The sequence below is a fragment of the Pan troglodytes genome, chromosome 11 (assembly GCF_028858775.2).
Source record: "Pan troglodytes isolate AG18354 chromosome 11, NHGRI_mPanTro3-v2.0_pri, whole genome shotgun sequence".
Classification (NCBI taxonomy): domain Eukaryota; kingdom Metazoa; phylum Chordata; class Mammalia; order Primates; family Hominidae; genus Pan; species Pan troglodytes.
The window spans coordinates 100396484-100423996 of NC_072409.2; the positions used below are offsets into that span (position 1 = coordinate 100396484).

The following is a 27513-nucleotide window of genomic DNA, read 5'->3' on the forward strand; positions in this document are numbered from 1 at the left end:
TTAAATTTTGCCCGGCATTTGCTAAAGGCTATAGGTGCTAGGTATTTGCATAAACTCTTTAAGCTGTTTGCTAGCAGAAAGAGGCATATGAACTGGGTTAACAGAAATGATCTCTTAAGGGATTAAGGATTTTTGCAATTATCGGGACATTCCCACAAAGTTGAGATAACAGGTGTGATCTTCATCATATAAGTGGGGAAATAGGTCCCTAGAGATATTGGGTGGTAATGATTCTGTTGGTGTGTGAAAGCCTTTAGACTTCCCTCACAAATCAGTTCAGTCATCCTCATGGTCTTTTTCTGCAACACCATAATGCTTACAGAGGATAGTAGGTCCTCTGATGGTCAACCCCCTTCTTAACAAAGTCAGCTGATTTTCAAATTGAAGTGTTTTTGAAATTATGAAAATCATGACATTTAAAATAGATATGTTGTTAAATTCTTTTTTTGTTTTTTTTTTTAAAGACAGGATCTCACTCTGTCACCCAGGCTTGAGTGCAGTGGCGTGATCTCGGCTCACTGCAACCTCTGTTGCCCAGGTTCAAGTGATTCGCCTCTGGAGTGGCTGAGATTACAGGCACCTGACACCGTGCCCTGCTAATTTTTGTATTTTTAGTAGAGACCGGGTTTCACCATATTGGTCAGGCTGGTCTTGAACTCCTGACCTCATGATCCATCCACCTTGCCCTCCCAGAGTGCTGGGATTACAGGTGTGAGCCACCGTGCCTGGCCGACATGTTGTTAAATTCTAGCTAGATAGTACTGCTTTAGTCCTGAGGTCTGCTTTTCCTTTATTGATGAAGGAAAGTAACAAGTATTATGGATATGTTAAGACGTGACAGCACCTGATGATTTCTTCCTTACATAATTTAAAAGGTTGAAAGAGCAGTGAAAAAGGAACAGGTAGCCTCATGTGATTCAGGCACATTAGTGAAGGATCTTTTCATAGTAAGTTTTTCAGACTTTGGGAGGTACTGATTTAAACTTTTGTCAATGTCTACTTTTACGTTAGTCTGTTATTTGTATAGATTTCCTGCAGAACTAACATTTAGGGTTGTCAAATAGGTTCAGACTCCTTACCTGAAATGATATGATTAACAATTCAGAATTTTGGGATTTTAGGAAGGCAGGGAGAGTACATATGCCATATATTTTGCTGCTGGTGCGGTCTGGAATAGCACATGATAACATGTCTGCAAAGAAACAACAGTGGAAACAGGTGGATAAAAGAAATGACTGATACCCTCAATGTCAGTCCAGGTTTTGCCACCAAATGAGTTTTGACAGAAATTTTGGTTTTCATAGCTTCTTGGGTTTCAGATTTGGAGATAGGAGATTATGGGCCTGCAGAACTGGCCCATTTTATAACAGAACCCTTTTGGATGTTGTGCTCTCGTTTATTCAGATAAATGTTGAGGTGTGTATGATTTAAAATATTTTAATTTTTCTCACTTTTCTTTTAGGTAGACGAAGTTCCTGATGGAGCTGTAAAGCCACCCACAAACAAACTACCCATTTTCTTTTTTGGAACTCATGAGACGTAAGTCCTGTTAGCTTTAAAGGCAAATCAGAGCTAATTTAACAGGGTTGTTAGGCAGTAGACATTAATTCAAGGGGGAAATCGTAAGGTAATAGGAAACTTTAAAATCTTTGAACTTTGGAAAGAGTCTTTAAGTCTCTATTTTTAAGGTAGCGTTTACAGATGCTATAGGTTTATTTTTTACTGGAATTGATATTTCCTTAACCAAAAAGGAAAGTAGAAATTCTCTGAGCAATAAGAATGATTGATGGATGAAAATACATAAGGAAAGTTTTAATAAGTGATCTGATATTCCTATACAGTAAAATAAGTGCTTTTTATAAGGACTAGTTGGTACCTAATTTTTGGTTTTATGATATCAGATATGCAAACTGTGTATATTGTGGAGAAGGTGAGAAGAGGAAGTCTAGCTAGTTCCCTCCATGTGTTTATATGGTCCCTGAAGCTCTGCTGCCTCTGGTGGGTATGTGGGCAGAGAACTGATGTGAAGCAAATTTTTCAAAAATTGCAGCTGAATGTTGACGTATGTTACTGCCAAGTGCATGGGATCACTCCGGAGGCTACCATTAATTTCCCAAAGAATATTCCTACGTACCTATGATTTAATGGCCTTAGAAATACTATATAATCTGGTTGATTTTGGACTTGAAGTTTGGTGTCTGTGACAATTTTGGTAGTCTTGTTTACCTGGGATGAGGAGAAACAAAACTATTGCTATTCTGATTAGAATTATGTATTCCTAAGAGTGGCTACAATGGCAATATTTGGTTTAAAGTTGCTTAGCTACTGTATAAACTTTCACACAATGTCTTTAATAGCTTTATTGAGATGGAATTTACATACAAAGAAGTTCACCTGCTTAAAGTGATTTTCAATAGATTTTAGTATATTTAGTAGATTTTAGTATATTGACTATCATAACCTTTTGATGATCACTTTCCCCTCTCCAACCGTAAACAACCACTAGTCTACTGTCTGTATAGACTTACCAGTTCTGGACATTTTATTTGAATGGTGTCATACAATATTTCATAATAAGTTTTTTAAAAAATACAACTTTGGATCCAGAATTGGTTTGGCCTTCATCATAATTAGAGTTAGGTTCAAGTGTATTCTATATATAACAATATAATTTTTAAGAAGTGATAAGTTTCTGATTCCATGGGATACTTTAAAGAAACTCTTCAGTAAATTTAATAGAGGACAAAAGTATCTTTTAATGGAAAATGGTGCAGTGTATATTAGAGTAGGGCTTTTCAAAGTGTGTTGTCAGGTCTAGCACCATTAGCATCTCTTGCGAACTTTAATTAAAATGTAAGTTCTTGGCTGGGTGTGGTGGCTCACACCTGTAATCCCAACACTTTGGAAGGCCAAGGCGGGAGGGTCACTTGAGTTCAGGAGTTGGAGACCAGCCTGCAACATGGTGAAACTGTGTCTCTACAAAAAATACAAAAATTAGCCGTTTGTGGTGGCACACACATGTGGTCCCAGCTACTCCAGAGGCTGAGGTGGAACCGTCACCTGAGTCGGGGAGGCAAAGGTTGCAGTGAGCCAAGATCTCACCACTGCAGACCTCATCTCAAAAAAAAAAAAAAAAAAAAAGTTCTTAGGCCTTACTCTAGACCTACTGAATAAAGCTGTGAGTGTGGAGCCAAAGACCTGTTTTAATAAGCCTTCCAGATGATTCTGATTTACATTGAAGTTTGGAAATACTGTAGTAATGTGAGTGGACATTCCTTAGCATTTTTCAGTTTTGTAAGCTTAAAAGTCTTTAATTCTGATTTTTGTCTGAAATGGAACAGGTTTTTTCTTTTTTTTTTTTTTTTTTGAGACCGAGTCTAGCTCTGTTGCCCAGGCTGGAGTGCAGTGGCATGATCTCCGCTCACTGCATGTTCCGCCTCCTGGGTTCACGCCATTCTCCTGCCTCAGCCTCCCGAGTAGCTGGGACTACAGGTGCCTGCCACCACGCCAGGCTAATTTTTTGTATTTTTAGTAGAGATGGGGTTTCACCGTGTTAGCCAGGATGGTCTCGATCTCCTGACCTCGTGATCTGCCCACCTCGGCCTCCTAAAGTGCTGGAATGGAACAGATTTTATACTTCTATATATCCTGATAGTCTTACAGAATACACAGTCCATTCTTACGTTACTATTTTAAATTTAGAAGAGGAATGATTATCCCTTCTCCTGCATTTAAAAGGATTTTCATATTATAAATATATGTACACTTTAAACCAAAACAAACTAAACTAAATAACTAAACTGTTGTTTGGTTAATAGGTAATTAGATAGTTAATGAAGACAATGAATTACTAATATTCAAGAATTTAGGATATATTCAAGGAATTCAAATGAATTTAACTTTAAAGTTAAGCTGACAATACTGAATTTTCATTTCAAAATGCACTTGGTTGTTGCCTTAGTGTTCTTATGATTATACCATTTATCTTTGGAAAAGCAGTGCTGCCCCATATGTATGTTGGTCTGGTGGTGACTTCTTTTGTACTTAAGATTAATTTTTGGGCTGGGCGTGGTGGCTTAGGCCTGTAATCCCAGCACTTTGGGAGGCTGAGGCGGGCGGATGAAGAGGTCAGGAGTTCAAGACCACCTTGGCCAATATAGTGAAACCCCATCTCTACTGAAAATACAAAAATTAGCCGGGCATGGTAGTGTGCACCTGTAGTCTCAGCTACTTGGGAGGCTGAGGCAGGAGAATTGCTTGAACCCAGGAGGCAGAGGGTGTGGTGAGCTGAGATTGTGCCATTGCACTCCAGCCTGGGCAACAGAGTGAGACTCTGTCTCTAAAAAACAAACAAAAAAATACTAATTTTTGGAAACTAGGTCTCTGATGATCTTTTTTCCCCTCAAAATTTGGGAGGGTAGTTATTTGAAGTTTTTTTTTTTTTTGGGGACAAGAGTCTCATTCCATGGCCCAGGATGGAGCACAGCGGCGATCATAGTTGACTGCATCCTTGAACTCCTGGGCCCAAGTGATCCTCCCATCTCAACTTCCCAAGTAGCTGATAACTGCAATAGCTTGCTAATTTTTGTATTTTTTATTATTATTATTTTTTAGAGATGGGGTCTTGCTACATGGCCCAGGCTGGTCTCCAACGCCTGGTTTCAAGTGATCCTCCTGCCTTAGCCTCCCAAAGTGCTGAGATTACAGGCTACTTTATTTTTTTATTTTTTTATTTTTTGTGATGGAGTCTCCTCTGTTGCCCAGGCTGGAGTGCAGTGGCACCATCTCGGCTCATTGCAACCTCCACCTCCGAGATACAAGTGATTCCTCGGCCTCAGCCTCCCAACTAGTCAGGATTACAGGCACCCGCCACCACACCCATCTAATTTTTGTGTTTTTAGTAGAGATGGGGTTTCACCATGTTGGCCAGGCTGGTCTCAAACTCCTGACCTCAAGTGATCCACCTGCCTTGGCCTCCCAAAGTGCTGGGATTACAGGTATGAGCCTCTGTGCCTGGCCTGTTTGAACTTTTTAGTTTGGATTTTGCATAAATAGTTTAGTAGTCTGCTAAACTAGAAGAAAGGTATATTTGGAAATTGTACTAATTCGTAACTGGTTTATAGATTAAGATTTTTTAATTGTTAATTTAGAGCAGAATTCTTTTGTAACTGCATTCTTTTCCTGGCCTACAGACGTCTGATTTTACTTAGGACATTCATAGTAAATGTTCAGCAATCAAGTTTTGAATATTAGACAGTGAGCCCTAACCGTGACCATGTACTAGATATTTTAAACCTAACATATTCAGACAGATTTTTAGTAAGTGGGAATGACATAGACTCAATTCTTACTGAAGCCAAGTCTTGGTATTATCCTTGATTACATATTATAGTCTTTCCCCTTCCTTTCTACATCTAGTCAGTCAGCAAATCTTGTTCTTTGCCTTTCAAATGCATTCGGATCTGTCCGCTCTTGGTCATCTTTGTATAATTCAAGTCCATGCGTAATTACTTCTGTAAATAATGTCCTAAGTTGGGCACACTGGGACATGCCTGTAGTCCCAGCTACTCAGGAGGCTGAGGCAGGAGGATCCCTTGATCCCAGGAGTTCAAATCTGGCTTGTAACATAGTAAGACCCTGTCTTGGGGGGTAAAAAAATTAAAAATAGTGCGCTTACTCTATGTTGGTTTCAGTTTCCACTCTTCATATACAGTTGGCCTGCTGTATCTGTGGGTTCTGTATCCATGGAGTCATCCTGTCACAGATTGAAAATATTTGGGGGAAAAAGATGGTTATGTCTGTAGTGAATATGTATAGATTTTTTTTCCTTGTCATTATTACCTTAATGCAATGTAACAACTATATAGCATTTACATTGTATTAGGTATTATAAGTGATCTAGAGATGATTTAAAGCAGCAGTGGAAGACAGTTTTTTCCACGGGGGTTTGGGGGGATGGTTTTGGGATGAAAACTGTTCCACCTCAGATCAGCAGTCATTACTTAGATTCTTATAAGGAGCACTCAGACTAGATCCTTTGCATGTGCAGTGCACAGTAGGGTTTGTGCTTCTGTGAGGATCTAATGCTGCCACTGATCTGACAGGAGGCAGAGCTCAGGTGGTAATGCCTGCCTCCTGCTGTGTAGCGTGGTTCCTAACAGGCCACGGACGGGTACTGGTCCTTGGCCAGGGGGCTGGAGACCCCTGATTTAAAGTATATGGGAGGGTGTGTGTTATATATATATATATATATATATATATATATATATATATGCTGTTTTATATAAGGGACTTAAACATCTGTGAATTTTGGTATCTGCAGGGGTCGAGGAAGGATAATCCACAGTCTTACGGATACAGAGGTACAACTGTCTAGTCAAAGAGATCTTTATATCTCAATCAGATCATGTCATTTCACTGAAAACCTTCAGTGACTCCCTATTTTAACATTAGCAGTGAATCAAAACCAAAAACTACCTACAAATGATATTTATAAAAACCTATACGAACTAGCCCATGCTTACCTCTCCAGCCTCATTACATTTTTCACCGCTTTTTTCTATTGTAAAAATAAGCCTCATCTTATCTCAGGTCTTTTGTTTTCCCTTTGCGGGGAAGGTTATGCCTTCGGATATTTGAAGTCATTTAGATCTTAGCTCACATCCTCCTCCTCGTGTTTATTTTCCCCATTGCAACAGTGACTGAATTTTTTTTTTCCCCTTTTCTCTTTTTTTCACCCACACTCGAAGAGCTGGATCAGCAGGGACCTTGTCTATCTTGTCATCATTAACTTAAGTGCCTGGCACTTAGTAGCTGTTAAATAAATATTTGGTGATTGAAAGCTTTGTGCACTAGATAAAGTCATTTGTTGATTATGCATTTGCTGTCCATTAGCCAACGTTTATGTAGAGCAACTAGATCAGAAGTTTGTTTTTGAATCCTGACTGCCATTTACCTGCCATATAACCTTGGGCAGGTTACTTATATTTGTGTTTTTTTTTTTTGTCATTTGTAAAGTGGGGATAATATTATCTTGCCTCAGAATCTTCGGATGCAAATAAGACATGACATGAATAATGCTTAGAACAATGCTTGGCATGTATTAAACACTAAATAAATAGTAGTTATTATTTATTTAAAATGTTCAGCTTTGGCAAACTTTTATTTCATTTTGGGAACAAGAGTTGTGGGGATTTACCCATTTTTCCAAGACTTCTAGTAGTATTTATTAAATTGAAATGAAGCTCAGTTTGAGTTTTGGTGACTAACTACCTTTGCTAATTCAGGGAATATTCCTACCTAGCTCTGTATCTTAGAAGTCTAGAAAATTTAAATAAAGATATTTTGCTGTTTTTTCCTCCTTACTGCTCTTAATTGTCTTAATGCAAAGAAGTTGGGTGCTCAGTTTTAGGAACTTTAAATATACATCACAGGCTGTTTTAAAACCCGTCTAATATATAGTTTTAGGAGTGAAGGTCAGTGCAGAGGTACTGATAGTGGTGACAAGAAGAAAATAATGAATCTTAGGATAGGATTTTTTTCTTCTACACTAGTTCTTCTGTACAAGTTTCATAGCTGCACATATTGGTGTGGGACTTGTATGGTTTCTCTTAAATTTTACACCAAATAATGAGATGAACTGTTTATTCATCTCTTTTTTTTTTGGAGACAGAGTCTTGCTCTGTCTCCCAGGCTGGAGTGCAGTGGCAGTGGCGCAATCTCCGCTCAAAGCAAGGTCCGCCTCCTGGGTTCATGTCGTTCTCCTGCCTCAGCCTCCCAAGTAGCTGGGACTACAGGCGCCCGCCACCACACCTGGCTAATTTTTTGTGTTTTTAGTAGAGACCGGGTTTCACCGTGTTAGCCAGGATGGTCTTGATCTCCTGACGTCATGATCCACCTGCCTCGGCCTCCACAGTGCTGGGATTACAGGCGTGAGCCACCACGCCCAGCCCTATTGATCTCTTTTTACCAGCAGGTTCATGACAAGTAGTGCGTGCATATTCAGTTGTCTGTTGAATAATTTTTCTGTTACAGACTAATACATGCTATTATAAAATATAAAATATTTATAATAAACTTTCATATTTTGTGATTTAGTAATGTAGAAATGAAGCAGCAAGTTAGAATCAATATGTTGTTAAAAATGGAATTTTTCTGTTTAGCAATATTACTTGGCAACACTTAAATGAGTTTTGAGCTTCATATATTTGGCTCTGATTTCCTGTTTTGTGTATGTGACTTTGTTTTTTTTTTTTGTTTTTTTTGTTTTTTTTGATACAGAGTCTCTTGCTCTGTGGTCCAGGCTGGAGTGCAGTGGCGTGATCTTGGCTCACTGCAACCTCTGCCTCCCGGGTTCAAGCGATTCTCCTGCCTCAGCCTCCTGAGTAGCTGGGATTACAGGGACGCGCCCCCAAGCCCAGCTAATTTTTGTACTTTCAGTAGAAATGGGGTTTCACCATGTTGGCCAGGCGGGTCTTGAACTCCTGGGCTCAAATGATCCTCCCACCTCAGCCTCCTAAAGTGTTGGGATTACAGACATGAGCCACCGTGCCTGGCCTGTGACTTGTTTCTTTTAAGAGTTCTAGTTGTGTAACAACTGAATTTTTGTGTGTGTTCTTGTGGGTATTCATATTATTCACAAAAAGTGAATTAAGAGAGATAACTGCTTGTCTTTGTTTATATACCATTAGGAAAATTGGAATGCACATGTACACACTTAGGGCTTCAAAGTGTGTGCCATGTAAGAAACACATTGTAGCATTTGAGCTGCCTCAGTATTATAAAACTAGTATTGAATTCAGTTAATGATTTCCTGTTTTCTTAGAATGTTTTACATCAGTCTTGACTCTTACAAGCTTTGACATTGGTATTTGAGGTCTGAGTTCGTACATACAGAGAAATAGCATGAATATTTTATTAGGAGATGTTTCAAAGACTGTATTACAATGGTTAAAGGAAAGTCCAAAACCTCTTTAAGGAACACTGCAAGTTGAGACTCTGCTGTTTTAATAGGTAGGTGACCTTGCCTGAGTCAGTCTTTTTGAATTTAATTTTCTAATCTTTATTTATTTATTTATTTATTTATTTATTTATTTTCTTTTTTATTGATCATTCTTGGGTGTTTCTCGCAGAGGGGGATTTGGCAGGGTCACAGGACAATAGTGGAGGGAAGGTCAGCAGATAAACAAGTGAACAAAGTTCTCTGGTTTTCCTAGGCAGAGGACCCTGCGGCCTTCCGCAGTGTTTGTGTCCCTGGGTACTTGAGATTAAGGAGTGGTGATGACTCTTGACGAACATGCTGCCTTCAAGCATCTGTTTAACAAAGCACATCTTGCACCACCCTTAATCCATTCAACCCTGAGTGGATACAGCACATGTTTCAGAGAGCACAGGGTTGGGGGTAAGGTCACAGATCAACAGGATCCCAAGGCAGAAGAATTTTTCTTAGTACAGAACAAAATGAAAAGTCTCCCATGTCTACCTCTTTCTACACAGACACAGCAACCATCCGATTTCTCAATCTTTTCCCCACCTTTCCCCCCTTTCTATTCCACAAAACCGCCATTGTCTTCATGGCCCGTTCTCAATGAGCTGTTGAGTACACCTCCCAGATGGGGTGGTGGCCGGGCAGAGGAGCTCCTCACTTCCCAGTAGGGGCGGCCGGGCAGAAGCGCCCCTCACCTCCCGGACGGGGCGGCTGGCCGGGCGGGGGGCTGACCCCCCCCACCTCCCTCCCGGACGGGGCGGCTGGCCGGGCGGGGGGCTGACCCCCCACCTCCCTCCCGGACAGGGCGGCTGGCCGGGCAGAGGGGCTCCTCACTTCCCGGTAGGGGCGGCCGGGCAGAGGCGCCCCTCACTTCCCCGACGGGGCGGCTGGCCCAGCGGGGGGCTGACCCCCCCCAACCTCCCTCCCGGAGGGGGCGGCTGGCCGGGCAGAGGGGCTCCTCACTTCCCGGTAGGGGCGGCCGGGCAGAGGCGCCCCTTTAAACCTTTAAAATGAGGTTTTTGGTGATCCCTCAGTTTCCTTTCAGCTCTGGAATTTGGTGGGTAAGTTACCTTGAATGTGTATCTTTTCTTGTTAAAATTAAAAAAATATATATAGAAGGAAACAAATCCTTTTTTCTCCTATTTTTTAGAAATAACCCCTAAACCTGGTAATATTTTGACGTATTTTTTTCAAACTTGTCTATGCATTTTTTAAAGGAGCTTCTGTCGTATATAGTTATGCCCTGCTTTTGTGTGCGTGTTAAGCATTTGGTATGTTATTTTAAAGTGGAATGCCTTGAAGAATGAATCAGTCAGACCTACTGTTAACATTTTGATGTATTTCAGACTGACTTACAATTTTTTGGTATTTGATATTATGTATAATTATATCCTGCATTTACTTAGCATATTAAGGATTTTTTTATATGTAATTTTAAAGTGGAATGCCTTGAAGAATGAATCAAAACCACAGCTGCACAAGGTTGTACCCTTGGGAAGTAGTATAGTGATGTCTGTCGAAAAACTAATCTGGTCCCTGTTCACCAAACCTGTCGGACTGCGTGCCCAAGGAAGATTTTTTTTTTTTTCCATCTACTGTCATTTTTGAGTCTCATTAAGAGTTCATCAGTCTTGAGCATATCTTACTCTTTGTTTTTTTGTTTTGTTTTGTGTTTTGAAACGGAGCCTCACTCTGTCACCCAGGCTGGAATGCAGTGGCACGATCTTGTCTCACTGCAATCTCTGCCTCCCGAATTCAGGCGATTATCCTGCTTCAGGCTTCCTAGTGGCTGGGATTATAGGTGCACGCCATCACGGCTGGCTAATTTTTGTATTTTTAGTAGAGATGGGGTTTTGCCGTCTTGGCCAGGCTGGTCTCGAACTCCTGACCTCAGGTGACACACCCGCCTTGGCCTCCCAAAGTGCTGGGGCTGGGGTTACAAATGTGAGCCACCATTCCCGGCTTGACCCACTTATTCTTAGAATTTGTTGTGAAGATAGGTGCAGAGATTGAGCAATATGTTTATTATAGCAGTGTGATTTTATAATATAAAATTTGACATGGAAAATGGCCCAACAATAGGTTTAGCTATTCAGTGAAATACTGTGTAGGTGTTAAGTAATTGTTGACATAAAAAGATACTCATTTTAAAGAGGTCTACTTTTGAGTAAGTTTGTATCATATACATTGAAATTGCATAGTTATATATGTATATATAAAAATAAGTGGGCTGAAAACAGTAGATTTAGTTGGTGAGATTATGGATTAGTTTACTTTGATAGGATATGTTATTGTCAAAAAATTTTAACAGCTTTATTAAAATATAATTCATTTCTCCAAAAAGAAACCATGTATTCATTAGCATTTACTTTCCATTTCTACCCAATCTTCTTTCCCACCTTGGCCTAGGTGGCAGCTAACCTACTTTCTTCCTATTCTGGGCACTTCATATAAATGGAATCAGCCGGGCGCGGTGGCTCACGCCTGTAATCCCAGCACTTTGGGCAGAGACCAGCCTGGACAACATGGTGAAACCCCATCTCTACTAAAAATATAAAAAGTAGCCAGGCGTGGTTGCACATGCCTGTAATCCCAGCTACTTGGGAGGCTAAGGCAGGAGAATTGTTTGAACTTGGGAAGCAGAGGATGTTGCAGTGAGCCAAGATAGCGCCATTGCACTCCAGCCTGAGTGACAGAGCGAGACTCTGTCTCAAAAAAAAAAAAGGAATCATAGAACGTGTGGTCTTCAGTGGCTGGCTTTTCTCACTTAGGATGATGTTTTTCAAGGTTCATCCGTGCTCTAGCCTGGATGTGATAGTACATTACTACTTTTTATTGTCAAATATTCCATTATATTGATTTACCATATTTATTCATCACTTGATAGACATTTGAGTTATTTTTACTTTTGGCTTTCATGAATAATGCTGTGAACATTTGTGTCCAAGTTTTTTTGTGAACATAAGTTTTCATTTCTCTAGGAGAAAATTCCTGGGTCAGATGTAATTTCACGTTTAACGTTTTGAGAAAACTCTCAGACTTTCCAAATCAGCTGCACCGTTTAACATTCCCACCAGCAATTGTAGGAGGGTTCCAATTTCTCCACATCCTTGCCAACACTTGTTATTATTTGTTATTTTTTGGCCGTCTGAGTGGGAGTGACGGTAGTATATTGTGATTTTTGATTTACATTTCCTGGATAACTTAATGATGTTGAATTATGTGAACTAAAAAAAAAAGTGTGCGAATTTAAAAATCTTATGTACTTAACATGAATTTACATTTGTAAAAGTCTTTTCAGTTGGAAGAACATAGTTATTTAATTTTTGGTATATTAAGATACGTGAATTTATGTATGACATCAGTTGAACCATTATGGTTAATAATGAAAGGTACAACTTGTAAATCTGAATCTGGGAGTAGGAGCAAGGGGTGAATTTTTTAAAAAACCTACTTAGCAAAGTTAAGAATAAAAACCAATTGTAGTGAAAAGGTACATGTAAAATGAGGTGGTGTGAATAAAACTAAATGTAAACATTACATTTTATGAATATAGTTCTGTTAAGACTTTCTGTTTTAATAAACCACTTTGCTATGTCTTATTTTGTGAGACAAAGCTCAAACAAAACAAGAGCAAGCAATGATACAATGTCACAAAGAAAGCAGGAATGGCAATACTGCTGTCTGTTAAAAGTGGAATTTAAACTCAAAGCTTGAAGAGAGAAGGGTATATATAGGCAGTCCTTAGCTTTACATAGTTCCTGTAGGCACAAATTTCAATTGCCATGACTTAGCTAAGTAACAGTCCACTAACAACATGGTTAAAATTTCACCTACCCTGCCATATTAACTAATTGCATAAACTACAACATTTGCTGCTAGTCTTTCAACCCACAAATTAAGATGTAAATTACAGGTGCATATAATGTCACTTTCAAAGCTTCTTGGTGATTGGTCACCATGCATTGGTTTCTCAAAATCATGCACAGTGGGATGTATAGTTGGCCTCTGTCTCCTAATGATGTCACCATGTGACAGTTTACCAAAATAAACGAGGAAATTGGTCAACAAAGATGATAGTGCAGCAAAAATCATAATGCTAGATGGGAAATTTGAATTTAACATAAATGGAATAATAGAATAAATAGCTTACCTTGTGAATATAGATGGTTTGCAGTTGGAGAGACACTAATTGTCCAGCCAGAGAAACTTAGTGAAGGCAAGCTTATCAACATAAATGAAAAAGGTAGTTGTAGTGGAAAATATGAAGATATCCTATTAATAGAAGTGATACCAACAAAAAACATTGAGGATATTTCACATCATTGAAAGCATGAAGGATAAAATATTGGAATGTGATCTAAACTTAGGAGTATGACAATTTGCCAAGGCATAGAAGATAGACGCATTCCATATCATAATAAATATCACTAGAAGAAAGCAAGCACTGTTCAAACTATTCTTGATAGATTTTTTTAATACAAAGAAATGATACACTTTAATATCAGTGTTCCTAATGTTCTAAGTTACAGCATACTAAGTTGGTATTGGTTTTACTATTTCATTTCCTTATACATTTACATAACCGTCAGTAATAGACTACTTAATATTCTGACAATTTTTAAAGGTCACAGAACAATCGTAACTTTTCCCATTGATTATTAAGATTGCCTTGCATGGTCCTTTTTAAGAACTGCTTTTTTTGAGGTTAAGAAAAATGATTCATGTAAAAAAATTTAACTCTAGCTTTTATACAGTAACTTTGTGGTAGATCAGTCTTCTGTGGCTTTTAGACTTAGAGCCATATCTTTAAAAAAAAATAAATATTTGAGGTTTTAAAACATTTTCCTGTAATTATTTTTGAGGTCTTTTCCTACTCCTGAAGTTCCTGGTGACCCCAATTTTGAGCCCTTTGGGGATTTTAAATTGTAAATGAGGGTGCTTAAGATTCAACTTCTTTAGTTGTCTTTTTAGCTTCCAAATTTTATTTCTGCCTTGTTTGGTTTTAAGAGTTTATACTTTTAAAATAATCTCTTTACTGTTGTTTTTCTGGTTTTTCAGGAGGGAGAATTTGTGTTGAATTGGGTTTGTTCTGACCAGAAATATGTTTTCATGGAGGTTTAACTCAAGTCATTTACTTGGAATTTGAAACCTGTTACATAAGAGGAATGTTATACTGTTAGAGCTAAATGTGTTAATTTTTCTAGTTTGAGATTATGGACAGGAATTAATGATGTCTAGTAAAATCTTCAGTTTTTGATGGAATGAGATGATTTCAGTTTAACTCCAAAGTAAATTTGGTAAATTATTGGTTTGCCTTAATCCTAGAATAATAATATTACTTTGAAAATGGGATGTGCAGTTAAAATACATGGATACAATGAATGTTACAGAACTTAAATAATAAAGCTGACTTTTATATACCCTGATTTTTTATATATGTGTATGTGTGTATTTTTTTTTTTTTTTTTTTTGAGATGCAGTTTTGCTCTTGTTGCCCAGGCTGGAGTGCAATGGTGTGATCTTGGCTCACCACAATCTCCGCCTCCCGGGTTCAAGCGATTCTACTGCCTCAGCCTCCCAAGTAGCTGGGATTACAGGTGTGTGCCACTACGCCTGGCTAATTTTGTATTTTTAGTAGAGACGGCATTTTGCCACATTGGCCAGGCTGGTTTCAAACCCCTGACCTCAGGTGATCTGCCCTGCTAGGCCTCCCAAGTGCTGGGATTATAGGCATGAGCCACCACGCCCAGCCATATTTAAATAGAACTCTTAAGTCTTTTAATTGAAATTTTATTTTAGAGCCTTTTTAAAATTCTAACTAGAATGTTAACTGTACTCATTAGTTCCCTAATTCTTAAAGAATTTTAGCAGATCAGGAATTTGTGATATGTATCTAATGATAGTAATAATTTTAAAATTTAGTACATTTCAGAGGAAATAAGTATCAGTTCCATTTTCCTGTTGCTTTGGGGAGTATATGTATATCAGCTGTCATAGTAAAATTATCAACATACTTATGTCTAGCTTTATAGAACTGACAGACTTATATGACTCACTGATGTGGGGAGGAGATGTACAGGGTCCATCCCGGATAATGTATCTAAATATATATGTACAGATGGTCCCTGACCTACTGATATGGTTTGGCTCTGTGTCCCCACCCAAATTGCACCTCGAATTGTAATAATCCCCACACATCAAGGGCAGGACCAGGTAGAGGTAATTGAATGATTGGGGCAATTTCCCAAATGCTGTTATGGTGATAGTGAGTCTCATGAGATCTGATGGTTTCATAAGTGTTTGGCATTTCCCCTGCTTGCACTCATTCCCTCTCCTGCGTCCCTGTGAAGAGGTACCTTCTGCCGTGATAAGTTTCCTGAGGCCTCCCCAGCCATGCGGAACTTTGAGTCAATTAAACCTCTTTTCTTTATAAACTATCCAGTCTTGGGTATTTCCTCATAGCAGTGCGAGAACTGACTAATATGGTAAATTGGTACCAGAAAGTGGGGTGATGCTGTAAAGATACCTGAAAATGTGGAAGCGACTTTGGAACTGGGTAACAGGCAGAGGTTGGAACAGTTTGGAGGGCTCACAAGAAGACAGGAAAATGTGGGAAAGTTGAGAACTTCTAGAGACTTGTTGAATGGCTTTGACGCAAATGCTGATAATGATATGGACAATGAACTCCAGGCTGAGGTGGTCTCAGATGGAGATGAGGAGCGTGTTGGGAACTGGAGTAAAGATCACTCTTGCTCTGCTCTAGCAGGGAGACTGGTGGCTTTTTGCCCCTGCCCTAGAGATCTGTGGAACTCTGAACTTGAGAGAGATGATTTAGGGTATCTGGCAGAAGAAATTTCTAAGCAGCAAGGCATTTAGGAAGTGACAGAGCATAAAAGGAAAATTTGCAGTCCAATGATGCAGTAGAAAAGAAAAACCCATTTTGCAGGGAGAAATTCAAGCTGGCTGCCAAACACTAATCACCAAGACAATGGGGAAAACACCTCCAAGGCATACCATTGACCTTCCTGGCAGCCCCTCTCATCATAGGACAAGAGGCCTAGGAGGGAAAAATGGTTTCCTGGGCTGGGTCCCGGGCCTTCCCTGCTGCATGCAGCCTTGGGACTTGGTGCCCTGTGTCCCAGCTGCTCCAGTCTTTGCTAAACGGGACCAAGGTATAGCTGAGGCTGTTGTTTCAGAGGGTGCAAGCCACAAGCCTTGGCAGCTTCCACATGGTGTTGGGTCTGCGAATGTGCAGAAGACAAGAATTGAGGTTTGGGAAACTCTGCCTAGATTTCAGAAGACATGTGGAAATGCCTGGATGTCCAGGTAGAAGTCTGCTGCAGGGACGAAGACTTCATGGAGAACCTGTGCTAGGACTGTGTGGAAGGGAAATGTGGGGTTGCATCCCCGACACCGAGTCCGCACTGGGGCACTGGCTATGAGAGGAAGGCCACCATCCTCCAGACCCCAGAATGGTAGATCCACCGACAGCTTGCACCATGCACCTGGAAAAGCTGCAGACATTCAACACCAGCCTGAGGCGTGTTGAGTACCATGCAAAACCATAGGGGCAGAGCTTTTTAAGGCTGTGGGAGCTCACCTCTTGCATTTGCATGATCTGAATTTGAGACATGCAGTCAAAGGAGATCATTTTGGAACTTGACTGCCCCTATTAGATTTCAGACTTGGCATGGGGCCTGTAGCCCCTTTGTTTTAGTCAGTTTCTCCCATTTGGGATGGGTGTATTTAGCCAATGCCTGTCCCCCCATTGTATCTAGGAAGTAACTTGCTTTCGATTTTACAGGCTCCTAGGTGGAAGAGACTTGCCTTGCCTCAGATGAGACTTTGGACTTGGACTTTTGAGTTAATGCTGGAATGAGTTAAGACTTTGGGGGATGGGGACTGTTGGAAGGGCATGGTTGTGTTTTGAAATGTGAGGACATGAGATTTGAGAGAGGGGGCAGGGGCAGAATTATATGGTTTGGCTCTGTGTCCCCTCACAAATCTCACCTTGAATTCTAATAATCCCCAGGTGTTAAGGGCGGAACCAGGTGGAGGTAATTGAATGATGGAGGTGGTTTCCCCCATGTTGTTCTTGTGATAGTGAGTTTCATGAGACCTGATGGTTTCATAAGCGTCGGGCATTTTCCCTGCTTGCATGCATTCTCTCCTGTGGCCCTGTGAAGAGGTGCCTTCTGCCATGATTGTAAGTTTCTTGGGGCCTCCCCAGCCGTGTGGAACTGTGAGTCAATTAAACTTCTTTTCTTTATAAATTACCCAGTCTCTGGTATTTCTTCATAGCAGCGTGAGAATGGACTAACACACCTGTAGTGGTTCAACTTAGATTTTTTGACTTTAGAGTGGGTTTTTCATGGTACTTAAATGGATTTCTGACTTCAGATATTTTAGATTTACAGTGGACTTATTGGGACATAACCTCCTAGTAAATTAAGAACTATCTGTGTATATATGTACACACATATGCAAACAGTTGAGGCTCGTTATTTGTGGATTCCATATTTGCAAATGTACCTACTCACCAAAATTATTTGTAAGCCCAGATCAGTAGTACTTGTTGTACAGGTCATTCACAAACATGCACTGAGTAGTGGAAACACTTGAGTCTCCTGATACAACACATTCTTAGCTGAGGTTGTACAAGGGAATGCTTGCCTTCTTTTTTCAGCACTCATACTGTAAGCAAGTATCTTTTTTGCAGTCTGTTTATTGCCATGCATTTTTTTGTTTTTGTTGGTCATTTTGCTGTTTAAACTAGCTCCCAAGTATAATGCTAAAGTGTTCTTTCGTGTTGCTAAGTGTGAGGTTATAATGTGCTTTACAGAGAAAGCGCATGTTACATACGCTGTTGGCTATGAGTTCAGTGTTAATGAGTTAGCAGTCTGTATTAAATAAGGTGTCTTTAAACAGAAACACATATAAAATGAATTTATGTATTGATTGGTTCATGAAAACCTTGTGATTACAGGAACCTAACCCTGTATTTCCCCTAGGAGCAATGGTTGTGTATTTGCTAATTCAGTTTTCACAGTGACTTTATAGAACATTACTACCACAGATAGCAAAAATTGATAGTACATATATGAATGAATGGGTTATAATATGTCTGATTCCCTTATTCAGTAAAATTAAATTCTTAACATACTCACTGATTATTTTAAAAACACGATAGTTTTGTGAGTTGTATAATATATGAAGTTATTTTGAAGTGAAACTATATTTGGGGTGCAGTTAAATGTGTTGATTAATGCTAATGTGTCAAAGTTTGTAGTTTAAAAAAACCCAAATTTATTGAATTAACCTTTTTTTTTTTTTTTTTTTTGAGACAGAGTCTCACTCTGTTGCCCAGGCTGGAGTGCAATGGGGTGATCACAGCTCACTGCAACCTCCGCCTCCCGGGTTCAAGCGATTCTCCTGCCTCAGCCTCTCAAGTAGCTGGGACTACAGGTGCACGCCACCACGCCCGGCTAATTTTTGTATTTTTAGTAGAGACAGGGTTTCACCATGTTGGCCAGGCTGGTCTCAAACTCCTGACCTCAAGTGATCCACCCGCCTCAGCTTCCCAAAGTGGTGGGATTACAGGCGTAAGGCACCACGCATGGCGATGTAACCATTTTTAAGTGTATAGTTCAGCAGTGTTAAGTACATTCACATTGTGCAACGTCTGTGGTTTTACTTAATAGGATTATGGATTTAAATAGTAGCTTGTTACTGAATTTAATAAAAGTATTTGGAATTATTAATTGCCCTTTAACTTATTTAAGATTTGTAATGCAGTTTAGGTTCTGTATTTTTGATAATTGTGTAATAGAATGTCTTATCTAATAAATTATGGATTTGAGTTTGCTTTGCACTCACATCTTCCCCACTTCTTTTTTAGTGCTTTTTTAGGACCAAAGGATATATTTCCTTACTCAGAAAATAAGGAAAAGTATGGCAAACCAAATAAAAGAAAAGGTTTTAATGAAGGTTTATGGGAGATAGATAACAATCCAAAAGTGAAATTTTCAAGTCAACAGGTAAGTCATATTACATAAAATTTGGTATTACTTATTTAATCCTGGGGAATAATCACTATCCTAGCTGTAGGAAAATAAATACTAAAAGCCTTGGGAATTTCATACTAGCTTGTTGTGTTCTTATTTGTGAGGTTGAACCTTGGGCATTTTATATCAAAATGAATTGACAAAATCATTATTTTGTGTAGTTAAACAGATCTCAAGAAACTGGGAACTATTCAGTTATTTAACTCCTGATAGAGGGTTTAATACGTCATTGAATTTAAAGCTGTATGTACTGTTCTAAATTTAGGTTTTGCGACTTACATGGTGTATGCCTAAGTTTTCTTATTCTCTTTAATTAATTAATTAAATTTCTTTTTTTTTTTTTTTTTGAGGTGTAGTTTCGCTCTTGTTGCCCAGGCTGGAGTGCAATGGTGCAATCTTGGCTCACTGCAACTTATGCCTCCTGGGTTCAAGTGATTGTCCTGCCTCAGCCTCCCAAGTAGCTGGGTTACAGGTGCCCACCACCACGCCTGGCTAACTTTTTGTATTTTTACTAGAGACAGGGTTTTGTCATGTTGGCCAGACTGGTCTCAAACTCCTGACTTCAGGTGATCCACCCACCTCAGCCTCCCAAAATGCTGGGATTACAGATGTGAGCCATTGCGCGCAGCCTTTAATTTCTAAATCCATAGAATTGTATTGGAATATGAACCTCATGAGTTAAATTAGTATGTGACAAATGTACTTATAGCACTATGCAAATTATATTTATTGGTGTCAGCAGCCACCTTATACCTTCTTTTCTGTGGTTTTTCGCATGGGTCCAGAGCTTTTATTAATTTATATGTGATAGTAAATTTTCATGGAGTGGTTTGCCTTTATCCAATTTGTATTGTTTTTATCCTGCAGAAAACACTGGTTCTCTTACTTCTCCTTTGTGTTGGTATTGATGTGATTTAGAAAAAAATTTTATTTTTTTTGAGAGGAGTCTCGCTCTGTCGCCCAGGCTGGGGCGCATTGGCTCTATCTTGGCTCACTGTAAGCTCCACCTCCTGGGTTCACACCATTCTCCTGCCTCAGCCTTCCGAGTAGCTGGGACTACAGGTGCCCGCCACCACACCCGGCTAATTTTTTGTATTTTTAGTAGAGACGGGGTTTCACCGTGGTAGCCAGGATGGTCTCAATCTCCTGACCTTGTGATCCGCCCGCCTCGGCCCCCCAAAGTGTTGGGATTACAGGCCTGAGCCACTGTGTCCAGCCTAATTTTTTGTATTTTTAGTAGAGACGGGGTTTCACCTTGTTAGCCAGGATGGTCTCAATCTTCTGACCTTGTGATCTGCCCACCTCGGCTTCCCAAAGTGCTGGGATTATAGGCTTAGAAAAATTTTTTATATTGTCGATTGCACTCTTGAATTGTTGCATATATTCCCAAATGAATGTTCCAGAACTCTTAACGATTTAAAATAAACAGATGGCTTTATAATAGGATCAGAGGGCTATGAGAGGTCTTTATGAAGATAATTGGGACAGTTTCTCTTTCATCAATAAACGTCCTCTGTTTAAGACCTGAGGTCCAAAAACTACGAAGAGCACGAGTAAATCTAAAGAAGCGAGGTAGCAACAAAGTGGAAATTCTGCAGCTTTTTACTTTTTGTTGTTGTTGTTGTTGTTGTTGTTGTTGTTGTTGTTGTTGTTGATGTTGAGATGGAGTCTCACTCTGTTGCCCGGGCTGGAGTGCAGTGGCGTGATCTCGGCTCACTGAAGCCTCTGCCCCCGAGGTCAAGCAATTCTGCCTCAGCCTTCCGAGTAGCTGGGATTACGTGCGCTTGCCACCGTGCCTGGGTAATTTTTGTATTTTTAGTAGAGATGGGGTTTCACCATCTTGGCCAGGCCAGTCTTGAACTCCTGACCTCGTGATCCACCCACCTCAGCCTCCCAAAGTGCTGGGATTACAGGCATAAGTCACTGTGCCCGGCCTAGCTTTTTACTCTTAAACCGATAAATTTTATTTCTTCACATGTGCCATGCTTTACCTTGGAGAACTTTTTAGATACTGTTCTATCTGGAACATATAAATCTTTCATTGATGCTCCAAGGCCACATTAAATGATAAGTGACTTTATTACTTCCCAGTACTTACTTGTTAATGGATTCATCGAACCATATCATAATTGTTTCTGTACTTGTCTGTACCTGCTACAGAATATTATGTTGCCTTTGTGAACAAAAGTTTATGTCCTGTGTGCCCAGCATGTACACGTGTGAGAAGAATAGCTAATCACTAAATATTTGTTGAATGGCTACATGGTTTCTTATTATTATTGCCTTGACTGTGTGATGGGAAGACATCTGTCTAAAGAGACAGAATTGATTGTTTTCTGAAACTTAACGTCTTGTAATTTCTTTTTTGTTGTTGTTTTTTTGGAGACAGCGTCTTGCTCTGTCGCCCAGGTTGGAGTGCAGTGGTGCAGTTTTGATCTTGTCTTGCTGCAACCTCTGCCTCCTGGGTTTTAAGCTATACTCGTGCCTCAGCCTCCCGAGTAGCTGGGATTACAGGCGCGTGCCACCATGCCTGGCTAATTTTTGTATTTTTGGTAGAGATGGGGTTTCACCATATTAGCCAGGCTGGTCTTGAACGCCCGACCTCAAGCGATCTGCCTGCCTCAGCCTCCCAAAGTGCTGGGATTACAGGTGTGAGCCACAGTGCCCAACTACGTTTTGTAATTTCTCTTGGATCATTTGTCCTGTGATTGCACCTTTATGGTCTTTTTTATCCTCCAAATTGCCAAGCCTTGTCACCATATAATCTTGGAGTTTTTTTTTTTATTTTTATTATTTGAGACTGCGTTGCCCAGGCTGGGGTACAGTGGTGCAATCATGGTTCACTACAGCCTCGACCTCCTGGGCTCAGGCCGAGGAGGGAGGATGCCTTGAGCCCAGGAATTGAGGCTTCAGTGAACCATAATTGCGCCACTGCCTCCAGCCTGGGTGATAGAGTGAGACCCTGTCTCTAAAAATAAAAATAAAGAATTGTAGATATTATTGGGGTAAAAACTTATTTTGTGAAATTGATAGAGTTGATTGCTCACAGGCAGCAACTAAACAATCAAATGCATCATCTGATGTTGAAGTTGAAGAAAAGGAAACTAGTGTTTCAAAGGAAGATACCGACCATGAAGAAAAAGCCAGCAATGAGGTATGTTCTATTTCTCCTAACATTTTAAACCCATTTTGTTTCAAGGAAGAAATAATGAAATGAGTTGGCCATGATTAATTAGTAAGTAATTTTTAAAGTACTTGAAAAGTGAATTAGAAAATATTTAAGGCTTATTTCCTTGTGTAAATATTAAATACAGTATTGTCAAACAATTTATGCATCTTTAAGATGCATACCTGTTATTATTTGAAGTTTTTTTATATGTAAAACATGAAGTCCAACTATAGGGTGCAGTAGTGTTAAGGATTTTTTTTTAAAGAGAAGTGTTGTAGGATGGATGTACTGGAAAAAGCATTAGACTAAATTGTTTAAAACCTAGGTTGATGTCCAACTGTATATGATCTGTGTGTGAAGATGACTCCTTTAGCCCTTCCAGGCCTAATGAAATGGTTGTTAGATGATCTTCAGTGTCCCAGCCACCCTTTAAAATTCACAATTCAAATTTATCCACCCCTATAATTCAGAATTCTAGTGTAGAAAAAGTAGTTTTATAAATTTAAATAGACAGACTTCCTGGTGTACTGGCAACCATGACTTACATTTGATCTGACAGTGGAAATGCATTTTTCTCACTTTATAATGTTGAGACACAGTGTTTTTAATTTCAGAACTCTACAGAGCAAAACCGATTTCCCCAATGCTTTCAGTTAAACGTGCTTGTAACTTTTAGTTTAACAGGGTTTCTTTCATTCCTGGAATAATTTATTCAGTATTCAGTTTTCTTTTTTCTTTTTTAGGATGTGACTAAAGCAGTTGACATAACTACTCCAAAAGCTGCCAGAAGGGGGAGAAAGAGAAAGGTAATTTCACTGACTTACCAACCACGGGGATCTGAAAAGAATTTTTATTTTAATTGGGTTGAGGGAGAGTAGATACAATGAAACCTTAAATTTCAGCTTTTATTCTAAACCCTTTAATTTTTTATGGGTTATGTTTTACTTGGCAAAACTATCTGTGTTTCTTTCTTAGTGATATAGCACCCTTAAAATAACTTGAGTGGTAAAGGAAATAAAATGCACCAGTTTTCATTCATTTAAATGACTGTGCTTCAGTTTTCTCTAAAATGGGTAGAAATATATACTCCAAGGTTGTGGAGGATTAAATGATTTAACATATGTAAAATGTTTATGCTAAATCCTGATACCTAAACACTAGTAAGTGTTATATAAGTGTTGTCCATTATGTTGTTGTTGTTGTTACTTCACAACGTTGTGAGAAATGAGTGTGAGTGACAGTGCAAGGTTAGGTACATAGTAGGCTTTTAATTAATATGAAATTTTCCTTCCATATACGAAGTTTTGTTCACACCCTTTTCTGACCTATTTATGTCTCAAATTATTATCATATACCAAAGATGCAAAGAAAACCAAAAGTTCAGTATCTCATGAGTAAGTAAACTATGAAAATAAATAATTACAGTGGCTTATTTGTTGTGCAGTATAGGTTGGAGGTGGTGTGATAACAAGATTTTAAAATACAGGCAGAATTTTGTCAGGCGGATGAAGGAGCAGGGAAGGACACATGAAGCCATTTCACATAGAGGAAATTCCTACTCAAGCATCTTGAGTATTGTATTTCATTATTAACACACCATAAAGTCTGAGGGAAATGGGTACCAAAAAAACCTGATGTTGTCCTAAAGACCTTGGAACTTAAAGAAGTGATGGGAAATGATTGAATTATTTTAAATTTTAGATACCTCCTTTTAAAAAATTTTTTTAAGAGATGGGGTCTCATGCTGTCACATAGGCTACAGTAGTGCAGTGGCACAATCATGCCTCACTGCAACCTGAAACCTGTGGGCTCAAGGGATTTTCCCATCTTACCCTCCCTGATAGCTGGGACTGTAGAAGTGTGCCACCATACCCGGCTAATTTTTTTTTTTTTCTTTTTGAGACGGATCTCGCTCTGTCGTCCAGGTTGGTGTGAAGTGGTGCGATCTTGGCTCACTGCAACCTCCACCTCCCGAATTCAAACAATTCTCCTGCCTCGGCCTCCCAAGTAGCTGGGATTACAGGCACGCACCACCATGCTCAGCTAATTTTTGTATTTTTTTGTTTTGTTTTTGTTTTTGTTTTGAGACGGATTCTCACACTGTTGCCCCAGCTGAAGTGCTGTGGCGCCATCTCGGCTCACTGCAACCTTCACTTCCCAGGTTCACGTGATTCTCCTGCCTCAGCCCCCCGATTAGCTGGGATTACGGGTGCACACCACCATGCACACCTAATTTTTTTGTATTTTTAGGAGAGATGAGGTTTTACCATGTTGGCCAGGCTGGTCTTGAACTCCTGGCATCAAGTGATCCACCCACCTCGGCCTCCCAAAGTGCTGGTGTGAGCCACCACGCCCAGCTAATTTTTGTATTTTTAGTAGAGACGGGGTTTCACCATGTTGGCCAGGCTTATCTCGAACTCCTGACCTCAGGTGATCTGCCCATCTCAGCCTCCTGAAGCTCTGGGATTACAGGTGTGAGCCACCGGGCCTGGCCTATATATATATTTTTGATAGACATGGGGTTTTGCTATGTTGCCTAGGCTGATCTCTAACTCCCAGCCTCGGTGATCCTCCCAAAGCACTAGGATTGCAGATGTGAGCCTCTGTACACAACTTGATGCCTCTTTTTTCTTTTTTTTTTTTTTTAATATAAATTTGTTTTTTTTTTTTTTTTGGATACAGAGTTTCATTCTGTCACCCAGACTGGAGTGCAGTGGCATGATCTTAGCTCACTGCAACTTCCACCTCCCGGGTTCAAGCGATTCTCCTGCCTCACTCAGCCTCCTGAGTAGCTGGGATTACAGACGTGCACCACCACGCCTGGCTAATTTTTGTATTTTTAGTAGAGATGGGGTTTCACCATGGTGGCCAGGCTGGTCTCAAACTCCTGGCCTCAAGTGATCCGCTCACCTCTGCCTCCCAAAGTGCTGGGATTACAGGCATCCGCCACCAGACCCAGCTAATTTTTTGTATATTTAGTAAAGACGGGGTTTCACTATGTTGGTCAGCCAGGTCTTGAACTCCTCACCTTGTGATCCGCCTTCCTTAGCCTCCCAAAGAATGCGTCATTTTTTTAAAGCAGTGTGAATGATGGGGATTGGATTGGGGCAGTGAGACCAGTTCACTGTAAAATTCATTCAGAATTTTAGTACTAACTTTACTGGACTTGGCATGGATTTGAGTAGTCAGTAAAGAAGACAAGGTCTTTGTTTCCATTGAACTTACATTTTTTTTTAGACAAAAAATAAATATTTAAAATAAGAGGGTTTAAATGGGGAGTTAATGAGTTGGCAACAGACTAGGCTACAAAAGGCCTTTCTAAGGAGTTGGCATGAGACTGGAAGGACAAGGATCTTATAGATTTTTTAAGTGGTGTAGACGAGAGATGGGATTTAAGAGCACTTTAAGAGGTTAAGTTGATGGTTGATGAGAAGTGGATGGTAAAGGGGGCGGGGGAGGGAACTAGAATCTAAGGTGGCTCTAAGGTCTTTACTTGAATAAGCTAGTTATTGGGAGTGCAGAGGATGTTGGTTTGGAATCATAGGCATGAGTAAGGGGAAGGTGAAGCACCTGTGGGAACTGAAGTGAAGAGATATATATATTGTTCTGGCACCAAAGAGGGAGAAGATGTAAGTTACAGATGCAGTCTCTGGCATGAAGATAGGGTAATAGATGAGGTCAAAGGAGAACGGTTTATTGAGAGGATGCAGAAACCAGAATCCTGAAGGAATATAATGGAGAGGGGGAAAGGTTGCTCTGTGAAATTATGGCTGAGAATGAACTGTCAAGAGAAAATCTAAGAGGGTATCAAGCTAAACAAGGGAAGGGAGAATGTCCAGAATGAAGAAGTGGTCAGTAATGTCCTGATTTAGAGAGGGTCCCAGTAAGATACTTGCCAAATAGGCTGCTCTAGGATACTTTCAGGTGAACTCCATTTAGTTGAATGGTAAGGACAGAAACTAGATTAAGGGGTTAGAGAATAAACGTTAATGGTAAAGTTACACTGTGCTTTTTAAATCTTTGAAGGCAAGGAGAATGTGGCGACATAATAGGGATTTTCATAGCTGAGGGAAAGTGTTAAAATGACAAAAGACAGTAAATGCCTTAACACTTTTTCTCTGCAAAATTAGGAAAGATCAAAGATGTGGAGTCAGTATAAATTATTTTATGTAAATACATGTTGGATGAGAGAATGGAGGGGACATTTGAAGGAACTGACTTAACAAGGAGGAGATGGATGTTTCAGTCTCTTAACACTGAAGGGGAGGGATGGAGGAGGCTCTGAAAATTTCTTGGGACACTAGGAAATTAAGGGAATTCCTTTCTACAGCCCTTACTCCCTTCTGCCCCATCCACATCAAAGCAAGACTTTGGATGTGGTACAAGTGGGGAAGAATAGATTGAGTAAATTATGCAGCTGTTGATGGGAGGAGGAGGCCTGATCAGATAGGGTAAAGTGACTTTGAGATCTCAACTGAGATTGCATAAAATGAATGCATGTTTGTACATTTTTTTTCCCAGCAGGCTTCAGCAGCTGGGAATAATAGAACAGAGAAGGTAGAATTGTATAGTAACCTCTCTTGAGGATTTGTGGGACAGATACAGCAAAACAAGGATGTGGAGGACTTATGAATACATTTGAATAGTAATCCCATGAGGTTTTTGTGTGTGTGTGAGGTGGTGTGTTTTTAGTTAAGATCAAGGAAGCTGGTAGAGCTAGAAAGGGGTAAAAAATGAAGAGAAAATGAGGGTTAGATGTCTCAGAGCAAGTAAAATATGGAAGAAATAAATCTGTAGTCAGTAGTTTAAAATATTAGCATTTAAGATGTTTAAATATTTAAGCATATCCTAAGAGTGGAAAAAAATTTTAAATATATATATTTCGTATAACTTCATTGGTCCTTTCTTTAGATAAAATATTTATTCTTTGATTTTATTTTCATGAGGAATGGTTCTGACTTGCATGATTTTGCTATAATAGTCATGAACACACGTGCATGGTAGGGCTGATCTCTTAGTATTAGTGTTAATATAGTTTTAATTATTATTGATGAACTTGTTACACTTATTGGTACCTCCTTAAAAACCATCTCTTTTACCTATAATTCTTTGTTTTTTTTGAGACGGAGTCTTGCTCTGTTGCCCAGGCTGGAGTGTGGTAGCAGGATGTCAGCTCACTGCAATCTCTGCCTCCTGGGTTCAAGTGATTCTCCTGCCTTAGCCTCTTGAGTGGCTGGGATTACAGGTGCCTGACTTATTTTTGTATTTTTAATAGAGATGGGGTTTCACCA

The 27513-nt window shown here is 39.7% G+C and overlaps 1 protein-coding gene across 10 annotated transcripts in view; it reads left to right on the forward strand.

The window, feature by feature from the left end:
- The window catches only part of PSIP1 (PC4 and SFRS1 interacting protein 1), a 47936-nt gene that overhangs the window by 3021 nt on the left and 17402 nt on the right, over positions 1-27513 (forward strand). For all 10 annotated transcript variants that reach the window (XR_010148971.1, XM_009456331.5, XM_016960640.4 and 7 more), the window contains exons 3-6: positions 1463-1539; positions 18888-19026; positions 22103-22207; positions 22966-23028. Coding sequence is in view for 9 of the 10 variants with exons in the window: in XM_009456331.5 (XP_009454606.1) it covers positions 1463-1539; positions 18888-19026; positions 22103-22207; positions 22966-23028 (384 nt within the window). In the remaining variant the exon portion in view is untranslated. The remainder of the gene's footprint in view (positions 1-1462; positions 1540-18887; positions 19027-22102; positions 22208-22965; positions 23029-27513) is intronic.